Source organism: Pristis pectinata, chromosome 4, assembly GCF_009764475.1.
Source record: "Pristis pectinata isolate sPriPec2 chromosome 4, sPriPec2.1.pri, whole genome shotgun sequence".
Lineage (NCBI taxonomy): Eukaryota > Metazoa > Chordata > Chondrichthyes > Rhinopristiformes > Pristidae > Pristis > Pristis pectinata.
The window spans coordinates 28,756,930-28,768,488 of NC_067408.1; the positions used below are offsets into that span (position 1 = coordinate 28,756,930).

At 39.8% G+C, this 11,559-nt stretch overlaps 1 protein-coding gene across 3 annotated transcripts in view; it reads left to right on the forward strand.

Moving 5' to 3' along the window:
• spock1 (SPARC (osteonectin), cwcv and kazal like domains proteoglycan 1) overlaps positions 1-10,113 on the forward strand; it is a 356,391-nt gene extending 346,278 nt beyond the window's left edge. For 2 of the 3 annotated variants that reach the window (XM_052014789.1, XM_052014788.1), the window contains exon 12: positions 4,229-10,113. In XM_052014789.1, coding sequence (XP_051870749.1) covers positions 4,229-4,404 — 176 coding nt within the window. In that variant the 3' untranslated portion in view covers positions 4,405-10,113. The remainder of the gene's footprint in view (positions 1-4,228) is intronic. The other variant, XM_052014790.1, reaches the window with a different exon arrangement.
• The last annotated feature ends 1,446 nt before the right edge of the window (positions 10,114-11,559 follow it).

The following is an 11,559-nucleotide window of genomic DNA, read 5'->3' on the forward strand; positions in this document are numbered from 1 at the left end:
AACTGGTACTCACCTTTAACAAATTTTCTTTAGGCTCCTCCCACTTTCTCCAAACTAAAGGTGTAGCCATGGGAGCTCGCGTGGGCCCCAGCTATGCCTGCCTCTGTCGGCTACATGAAACAGTCCATGTTCCAAGCCTACACCAGTAACGCCCCCCAACTCTTTCTCCGCTACATTGATTACTGCATTGGGGCTGCTTCCTGCACCTGTGCTGAGCTCGTTAACTTCTTCAACTTTGCCTCCAACTTCCACCCTGCCCTCAGATTCACTTGGTCCATCTCCAGTACCTCTCTCCCCTTTCTGGACCTCTCTGACTCCATCTCCAGAGACAGATTAACCACAGACATCTTCTACAAACCCACTGACTCCCGTAGTTACCTTGACTACACCTCTTCCCATCCTGTCGCTTGTAAGGACACCATCCCCTTCTCCCAGTTCCTCTGCCTCCACTGCATCTGTTCCCACGATGAGGCTTTCCATCCTTGAACATCAGAGATGAGATGTCCTCCTTTTTCAGTAACCAGGGTTTCCCCTTCCATCACCATCAATGCTACCCTTACCAGTATCTCCTCCACTTCCCGCACATCTGCCCTCACCCCCTCCGACATAACAGGGATAGGGTTCCCATTGTCCTCACTTACCACCCCACGAGCCTCCATATCCAACACATCATTCTCTGCAACTTCTGCCACCTCCAACAGGATCCTACCACCAGGCACTTCTTCCACTCACCCACTCTCTCCGCGACTCCCTTCTCCACTTGTCCCTCCCCACTGATTAACCCCCCTGGCAGTTATGCCTGCAACCACGCCAAGTACTACACCTGTCCCTACACCACCTCCCTCCCTACCATTTCAGGGTCCCAGACAATCCTTCTAGGTGAGACAGCACTTCACCTGCGAGTCCAAGGGTGTCATTTATTGCATCTGGTGCTTCCAGTGCAGGCTCCTCCTCATCGGTGAGACCCAATGCATATTGGGTTACTGCTTCGTCGAGCACCTTCACTCCATCTGCTGCAACAGCCAGGACCTCCCAGTGGCCACCCATTTCAATTCCACATCCCACTCCCATACTGACATATCTATCCATGGCCTCCCCTGCTGGCCTGTTGAGGCCAGAGGCAGGTTGGAGGAACAACACCTTGTATTCCGCCTTGGGAGTCTCCAAGCTGATGGCCTCAACATCGATTTCTCTAACTTCCGGTAACCCCACCCCTTTTTCTTGTGCCTCCCACTCCTTTGTCTTCCCTTATTCCTGTGGCTCCCTTCCCCCACCTTGATGACCTGCCCATCTTCTCTCCTCCCCTCCTCCATCCTTTATTCCATGGTCCACTGCCCTCTCCTACCGGATTCCTCCTCCTTCAGTCCATTGCTTCTTCTATCACCTCTCAGCTTATGACATCTTCTCCCTCTCCCCCCCACCTACCTACCATCCCCCTCACCTGGACTCACCTATCCCCTGCTCATCTGTGCTCCTCCCCCCTTTTTATTCTGGCTTCTGCTCTTCCTTTCCAGCCCTGATGAAGGGTCTGAGATCAAAACGTCGACTGTTTACTTCCCTCCATGGATGCTGCCTGACCTGCCGAGTTCCTCCAGCACTTTTTGTGTATTGTTCTAGATTCCAGCGTCTGCAGAATTTTTTGTGTCTCCCTGCTCTTATATTCCATGCCACGCATCCCATATTGCCTTCCTCCCCATCCTATCTACCTGAGCTGCCACTTTGTCTTGTACCCCACCATTTACTGTGGATGTCCTACTCTTATTTGATCTACCAAAATGCATCAACTCTCACTTGTCAAGATTAAATTTCATCCGGATTTTCGTCCCCAACTTTCCAGCTGACAAAGAATTTGTGTAAAAAGAGTTACATTTTGATATTTTACAATCTAGTGCGCCTTCTGAACCTAGGGAATTCTGGAAAATTAAAACCACAAGATCAACTATGTCACTAGCTACTTCATTTAAAAGGACCGATAAATGTGTCAGACTGCACCTCCATCAACTTCACTGGTGTTTTTCTAATTTTCCTGATATTCTCCCTCCCTTCTAATTTCCAAATTACAACTATTTCTGGGATCTTCTTGGGAACTCTGATGTAAAATATTTAATTCATCTACTTTCTCCTCGTTTCTCATTATTAATTCCACACTCTTACTTTCTTCAGGACCCAACACTCATTTTGTTAAGTGAATTTACATTTGATAATCTACAACATGTGCATTCCACCTGGAATCTATGGAAATGTGGAAGATAACAACAAGTGTTGGCTTCACAGCCAGCCCTTTTGAATTTGGATCATCAGGTCCTAGGCCTTTCTAACCCATTAATTCTTCCAATACCTTTTAAACTGATGCTAATTTCTTTCAACTACACATTCACACTAGACCTGTTGTTCTCCATTCTTTCAGGGCGGTTTTCTGATTTATCTGAAGACAGACAAACTATTTCTTTAATTTCTTTGCCATCTTCTTATTCTTCAATATAAATTCTCCTGTCTCATCTGTAAGGTATCCACAATAACTTTAGGTAATCTTTTTGCTTTTATATATCTGTAGAAGTTTTTACAGTCTGTATTTGTCACTAGTTTACTCTCACATTCTATTTTCCTTAACCCATCAATTACTTGGTCTTTATACTGACTGGTGCCAGCAAACCACCGCCCCAGATTCCCTGTATCTACCTCTAGTCTACATTAGTGCCTGATGTATCTTCCTCTGATACCCTTTCCATGAACTAATCTGCTCACCTTTCACAGTGTCATTCTCTGAGGTGACTCTGTAGAGCATCAGGCATATTGATCATCATCATCCTTCTCCCCTCCTGTCTAGCCTTCCCTCCTATTCCCTGTGCTATGAGACCTTCTGCTTAGACTGAAGGAGGAAGAGAGTGCTGCTGCTGATACCCTACAAAAATTAAACAAAGGATGGATGCATTTATAAGCTGAGCCTAAAATATCCATATGATGATCAGCAGCACACGGTAACAAGGAAATGTTCTACAGATCAAGTCTAAAGGAAGTTAAAAGGAAACGTTGTTAGTGAGCATACCTGGCAGATTTCTAATACCCTCTGATCTGGAGGTAGTTTGGGCCTCAAAATCCTCCCAGTTTTGAGCCAAGAGGATAGTCGTCTTCTACCACTGAGAAGCTGAGTTTGTGCAGGTGCTGCCCTTCTCTTTCTCCCTGCATTACCCTGAATAGAAGAGATAAAGAAAATTGATTAACCTTTTCATTATCCTATCTCTGAAGGCTGTATCTCTGTCTGGGGCAAGGGTGAGGTAAAGTTTGTCATTAACAGCGTGGGTGTTTGATTGTCTGATTAACAGATTCACATAAGAGAGCAGTCTTAGTAGTGATCTGTGGCTCATCTTGACACAGCTTACGAGATCATGAAATTTGTTACAGTATGCTCCACACTGCAGAGATTCTAACTCCTGAAGGGGACCACTTGAACCATCCCGCAACAGGTTTTTCCCATGGCTCTGACAGGTGTGCTCACCCACAACCCAACACGTTCATCCTGGGCACACAAAACTGCTGGCATCTGTCTCAGTTGAAAATACTTCATTATATATTTCAGAGAATCATGAAGCTCTCTTCATCTTCCCTGCCAGTAGTAACTAGTGTTGCAGCTGCCTTGTTGCGATGACAAGTGTGACTTTTAAAGGCTGACAAGCTTCTGTGATAGCTGCACAGAAAAATATCAGCAGAAGCATTGAAATCAACATGATCCTGTCAACAACTCCATACAGTTCTAGGTCTAAATAACCCTAATGCCCATTTCAAACTAGATTTTGACCAGTGTTGCAATTTTCGCAGGGCATCTAATAGGGAGGTTGCACTAAATGCAGCCATGCTTTAGCACCCTAAAATTGATCCATCCAGTTTCTAGGCACATATGTATGGAATGAGATTCAATACCTGGCCAGTGCACAACCTGCTTAGTTGGAAACCAGAGGTGAATTATTCTTCCAAGATTGGTGAGAATAAATCCTGGATGAGATGTTCAAAGAGATGGCAAGATGATGAGTTTGCTCATTATTCTTGTGTGATGTTTCCTACACTGTTAGTTCAGGGAAATATTTTCTATCAGCCGAATACAATTATGGAAATGATCACTGTTAAACAATCTGAGTTAATATAAAACTCATTTTGATGCATATATATATATATATACACGCACACACATATACATATACACACACACAGATCTGTATTCTTTTACTTTCAGAAGAAGATCAGGAGACTTCTGGTGACTTTGGCAGTGGCGGGCCCCATGTTTTGACTGATGACCAAGAAGATGAAAGAGAAATTCAAAAAGAAGAGAAAGTACCAGAGGGTGGAGGCAATGAAGATGATGAAGACAGTGAAGATGACAAAGATGATGACATTGGCTATATTTGGTAGTTGTATTTATTGTATTGCTCTCCAGAACAATTTGCACACTGCTCAAGTTCATACTTACCTCAGTTTGTCTACAGTACTGAGGATATGTTCCATCTGAGATAAAATAAACAAAAATAACTTATAAATATAAAACATTGATCTAACTGGGACCATTTAGTAAATCTGTTGAGCATGCTCAGTAGCAAATTACATTTTGACGTGTACCTCCACAAAAGAAAGAGTGTTCAGAAAAGTAGTTGTTCAGATTTACAGCAGGACTCCTGGAAATGAGCAATACAATGAAATCCACTCAGCTTAACTAACCTTTAACATGCAGTGTTTTTATTTAAAAATAATTTAAACTTAAACTATGGAGCCTTCTTAACATCAATTCTTAGGCAGAGAAAAAATATAATCTCAACAGAAGCTAATTTACCTTAACTGTGATACTTGTGTTAGTTAGCAAAAATTCTTTGCATACACTTATGTTGGTAAACATGAAACCACACCAATAACCTCACCTTATTAAAATGTGCCATTCTAGCTAAGACCCTGTAATTCGAGGAAGAATCACTTTTGAGCTACAAGACAGTAAGGCATGAATACTGATTGGATGGCATGATATACGGTAGGCATACTATGCTAATATATGGGTATCAATTGAATTTGGACATGCAAAGACATATGTTGGCAATGCTTTCTAATGACAATGGGAGTTTGGTATCAGTATTAAAGCCATTAAAGTTAAAAATGACTTTCCTGCATATGCAAATTAAAAATCAAGTATTTTTCCCCCAGTTTTGGAAGGAGTAATTCAAAACATTCACATGGGCAGAGCTAAGAATTGCCGGTGAAGCAGAAATTCAATTCAGTTTCAGTGAAAGCTGATGAGGAATTCCTATCCACCTCACAGTAACTGATGCCTACAAATCATTTCATATTCTCTTAATTACATTACTGGTGCCACATTACAGGAATTCTTTCATCTACCCCAAATCATTACAAAAGGAAGAGATTGCTAGGGAATAGTCAAGAGTGGAAGTGGTTTTGAAAATGAATGCATTTGGCCTTCCTCAGCACTAACAGGGATTCTAATGCTTAGGGCCTCTTTCAATGCATTCTGCATTCTTTTTCGAAATATTAAGTATCAACAGAATTTTATGCATTTACCCAATTCTTACCTCGAGATCCGTAATCACAGATCTTGCTGGTATTTTATTATTTTTAACTTGATATCAATTTCATTTTTCCTTTCTCCTGCCTGGTTTAAATCTTTCCTTAGTTATTCCTTCTGCAAATGTATGGTGTCCCTCTGTATAAACTCAAGATTCAAAAAGCTGTCCTAATTCCACAGGAATGTAAAATTCACTCATCTTCACCATTCCTTCAGCCATTAGTAAAAACATAAAATAGTGGAGATATTCAGCTGATCAGGCAGTATCTGTGGAGAGAGAAACAGAGTCCATGTTTCAGATCAATGACTATCAGAATAGCTTTTCAATTCTTCCAGCCACTCACCTCCATACTTTTGTCATGAAAGGACACAAGCGCTGCATTATTTCCAAAGAGCAAAATAACAATGATCATTGAGAGGCTTAATTAAATCAGATTCTTCTGTGAAAATCATGCCATCTACATTATGCACAAAAGGAAAAGTGGCAGTGCCTGGTGGTCAGTGCTTTAAATGATAGAGAAGACAGTAATGCTTTACTTCGTGATAATGGTATCTGCTATCTCTTGGCTGCCTGCCTCTGAGAGAAGAGAAAACAATACTAGTAATTTTGTTCTGCCTGAACAGTTTTTTATCTTCATCATTTCTGTGCATCTTTTATGCTTAAAATGGTAACTGACAGGGATTGAAGAATGTGGTGAAATAATAAATAAGATTTTCAACATCCCATAGATGGCACAAATATTCCCATATTTTCACCCTACAGACAATAAAACCTATCTTGTTGTCACTGGCTGTTCTCTGGCATTGAGTGCTGTCTTCTCAGGCAGGATAAATGCAAGCTTCTTTAGTCATAAGAGTTCAGGATTCATGTAACAGATAGTATTTGTGATGTTTACTTGGGCACTTACCTGGAATCTGACATTTCAATGTATTTGCACGTTTTTTCTTCATTCATGGATTGTGGAGATCACTGGCAAAGCCAAAAGTTAATGCCCATCTCCAGTAAACAGTATTCTGCAGCAGTTCAAGGTAGGTGATCTTGCTTCAGGGATGAGGGCCATAGTGGCATCTGATATCCTGAGGAGCAAAGTTAGCCTTGCTCCAAGGAATCTCTCAGTGATTCAGCTGTCTACCCTGTTGAACACAAAAAAACAAAATGCTTACTCAGTAAAATTCTTCTGACACTGCATTAGCTTTCTTGAAGATACATAGGTCCTGTTCAAAGCCACCACTTTCTATGTAGTCCCTGCAGCTTAATATGTCAGTTTCCTCCCTGGTCTTCCAAAAGTGACCTTTCCATTCTCCAATCTGTGTGGATCAATCACTGAAAAATCAGAACCCCATCTATTTCTTGCTTACATTTCACACCCGAGCTTCACCCCAGGGCTCAGATCCCTTCAACTTAAGCACGTTGCAGCCTCCTCATGCCCTAGTTCCAAGTCTTCCTGGCTTCTCTAGTGGTGCCAGCATTTGAGTTTTTTTCTGCTAATTTTACTTAAGTTATTTAGCTCCAGAATTCCTGATAAGAAAAGCCTCCTCAGCTGACACAATTTTATTTGTGTGTATTTCTTGAGAAGCAGATTCCCAGGATTTACTAAGCAATTGAGTTTAACTAGTTTAGGTCAGAGATTAGATTCAACTTGTAGCTGTACTGACTTTTTCGTTTTGATTAATAAATCATTGCAAGCGAAGATAATAATGTAAGGAATTTGATCACCAAAAAAAGTCTTTAATAGGTTAAAGCTTGTAATGTTAAATAAGCTTGGACTTGTAGGATTGACTGTTAATCAATACCATCTTCATGAAAAATGTTTGGTGAATTATCTTGGTTAAGGGAAGGGTTCTGCTGGAAGTTGTGCACCAAACTGCTGCCATTTACCCATGTAACTGTCAGCAAAGTCTGGCCTCCCCCACAAATCTAGAAGTCTCAAACTTACTGCTCGAGTTCTGCTGGCTATTTCCACACAGAGTTCCTGTACTCCACAAGGAGTCTTGGAATTCTGCTTTCAGATCTGCAATTCAAAATTTCAAAGGCAATTTTACAGCTGCAAAGAAGAAAGGTAAGAATAAGGCAAGTTACACTTTGATACAAACACTACTTAAATGTATTTTAGGTGATTTATTTTTAAGATGTTTAAATAATTCTTAATTATCTCATTTTAAAGAGTTTTTCATAACGAATGAACGTCTGTGACATTTGAATGCACTGAATAAACCTTGACAGCTTTAAGACAAGACAAAGCTGAGGCGATTAGCGTTTTTCAGGGGGCGTTGCTGTAGTGCAACAGTCTGTACTGCTGCCACACTGCTCGGCATCCTGGGTTCAATCCCCACCTCAGATGCTGGTGTGTGGAGTTTGTAAGTTCTCCCTGTGATTATGTAGATTTCTCTGGGGGCTCATGTTTCCTCTCAATTCCCATGCTAGTAGGCTGATTGTCTACTGTAAACTCCAGTGTAGGTGAGTGGCAGGAAAGTCATAGTGAAATGGTGAAGAGCCTATAAGATAGAATAGTTTGCAGTGAAGTGAGGAAATGGGACTGATAAGACTTCTCTGAGAGCCAACACAGGCAGGGTGGACCAAATAGCCACCTTCTGTGTCATAAGGAGATATGACAAATATGAATTTTATGGATGGCGATATTCTAGCACTACTTGGGGCTCGAGAGCAATCTCACCAACATAGGACCAGGCAGGTGTACAATATGAACATATTTCAGCAAGTTCCATTAGCCTATCCCACTCAGCAAAACATGGGCCCAGGTCTTAAAATGGATGAATGGTACACATGATATAAAAATGGACAAATAATTTTTTTCATTGTTAATGCTACTTTAGCTATAATATTTTACATAGTTGTGCATGGGAATATTTTATGCATCAAAATTTTTTAATGTTATGTAGAATTAGCCTTAGATATGATTTTAAGCAAGCTCCACTATTCAAATATTTAGTACACGTGTGACAGTTAAGGGTTAGGGGGCTGGAAGTTGAAACAGAAATTGTATATTGCCTTCCCTTTCTGTAACTTGGTGAGACTGTGTCTCAGTTACTTTGTATGTCATTTTACAGACTGTAGTCCATATTGTGATAGGAAAGGCAGTGAAGATGCTCATTGAACAATAAATCTTAAGGCATGTTATGTGATGTTTCTTCATGTGTGATTACAAATTGTCCTTAAAATTTGTGTCAAACATCTTTTCCTTATAGAATAGTTACTTTGTTGAACATTGTAGAAAAATCTCAAGCAAACTGAGCAGTGTCCTATAACTCAAAAATAGTAAATACCCAGTTTTGAATTCTGAGGTACTGTATGTGTGAAATTGATCAATACATTGCTTCTGTCAAAAAGGAACTTTAATGTTGTAATCAATCATCTTGATATTTTTTAGCAGGCTGATTATAAGGGAACTAAAGAACTCTTTACCAAGCATTAATGTGCCAGTTCCAGAAGCACCAAATAATAACATTTAAACACACACTCACTGCCTCAGCAAAGTACTTATAAATACTTTTCACTTCTTAAAATGGAGGAACCTGATAAATGTTAACTAAGTACTTACTTGCAGTTTGCTTTTATTCTGATGCTGCTTTTCTAATTATTTGCATTTTAAATCTCCACTTTAAAGTTTGAATATTTCTCTGTGATGTTGTTGCTAAGTATTTATTCTGGTTATAAGGCTGAAGTTGTCTATGGAGATTGGTTGTTTGATAGTTATACAGTTTAGGTTGTATCTAGTAGTATATCATTTTACTAGTGGGAACCTCCATGGATGTTTTAATCCAATCTGTCTAGGCTATGTTAGACAAGAAAAATTATCACCTCAATCCAAGTTATTCTTTTCCATTTCATGCCACTAATTTTGGTGAAAGTCTTTGCTTTGTGTTGCAGCCGTGTTGTTCCAAGTTTCTATATAAAGCAGTTTTATCAGAACAGTATATAATTAAAAAGTAATGGTATTAATCAGAACAATCTGGTGATAATGTGGTCTAATCCTAAATTTAGTGACTTAGTTTGATACTGGGCTAGCAGTGCTTTGCAAAAGAACAACATTCCAACTTGAAGGGGAAGGGAAAGCCTATTGGTTCCTCTACAAGCACACTTTATGCTAACCCAACATGTAGCATCACTGAAGTTTGTTGTGATAATGGCCATAACGTAGGCCACATCACCAATCTTACCAAAGAATTGGCATCAGTTGAGAATATCAAGGAAAAAAAAATACAGTTAATAATCTTGCTGACGATCAAAGTAAATCTGCAGCAGCAACACAACCAGCCACAGTTATTTTCTCAGTGTCTTATAGCCATAAAGACAACCATGTTCTTTATTTTCAAGCCTAAACTCTGGCTGTTTTTAAAATTCTATTTCAGTACTTATATCAAAACCTGTTTTTTTAGTATTTGTCTTGCATGTCCTAGATATTGGGCAGACCTCATTATTCTGTATTCAGTACAAAAGGAAAGTGTGTGCCTTAACTGGTACACCATGTAACTAGTAAATTAACAGGTTTTTGTTGTTTTATTGATTGTCTCAAATAAATCATACTATGTCATTATCTCTTTCTGACTATGATTTCCTTAGTTTATTTTGTTAAAATCAATTATGTGAGCATTAGATGTTTTCAGTTAGATCATAGCTATACAGGCCCTCCCAGGCTTACAAACACCTGACTTATGTACAGCCGGTACCTATGAATGAGCATTTGGGAGACTGGCCAGATGGATTTGCTGGCTGCTGTAGGGCTGCCAGTGATTGTTCTTGACACCAGCACTAATTTTGCCACATCATACCCAAGAAGAATACATTCTAGTCAAGATGTCAATGTCCATTTTGCAAATTCTACCCAGGCCAACAGCAGTGTCCTTTTAAAAACAGTTAACAGCATTTAAAACCTCATCTGCAATAAAATCTTTTAAAAGAATATTATTAACCAGAGATGGACTATGATTAAACAAAGGGCAAGGTGTTTTGCTAGTTAGTTTGTAGTCTTTTCCAGCTCATCATTCACCTCTCTCAATAAATATATGCAAGTAACAAGAAGGAACACATAGATGTGAAAATGCATGTTCAGAATAAATTTGGTAAAAATATTGCACTTTCAAATGATAAACTTCTCATTTATGATACCGACACCACATACATTCATGGCCAAAAACAGGATATTCTAAAAGTGACGGAAGCGTTGTCCTACAGGCAAATGATGTGCTCAGAAAATGGAAAACAGAACACCCATTTTTGCTGCTAATTTTTGCAATCTCCTCAAGACAAGATCTTATTCCCTGCATCAGTCCACACCAGCAGTGATAAAGATGTCATAGTCACATGCTGCATGCAGCATAATCTTGCAAATTTGATTTTACCAAAAGTAGATAATGCTAGCAAACATTATCAGAGGAAATCGTGCCAATCATGAAATTGGATCAGACACATCCATGTACAATCCCCATTAACATGCCTGATTTTTGCTGACAGCAGGTGCACACTGATTTACATTGTTATTCATGTAATACCCATTTCCATTCATACCAACATAAATTGGAGCTCAAATATCCGCGTTATAAGCAAAGCACCAATGTTTTGCTTTCCTGCTATTTAAAGGGAAACTCTGTTGCCACCAAGGCACAAGACCCTGGCAACATAGGCCAATTAGCCCCTGAAGCTTGATCGACCACTCAGTAAAAAAAATCTGACCAATCCAATCTTGGCTTCAACACAACTTTTTTGCTCTTTCCCTATTCTCTTCACCTCCCATATAGTTCAAAAACCTGTCAATCTCCACCTTGAACATGAAAATAAAAACAGAAAAATCCTGGAAACATTTAGCAGAATGGGCGGCATCTGTGGAGAAAGAAGCTGTTAATATTTCAGGTCAAAGACAAATGTCAACTCTGCTTCTCTTTCCAAAGCTGCAATCTGACCTGAGTGTTTCCAGCATTTTGTTTCGAGTCCATCTTGAATATATTCAATGACTCCACCTCCACAGCTCTCTAAAAACCCGCTA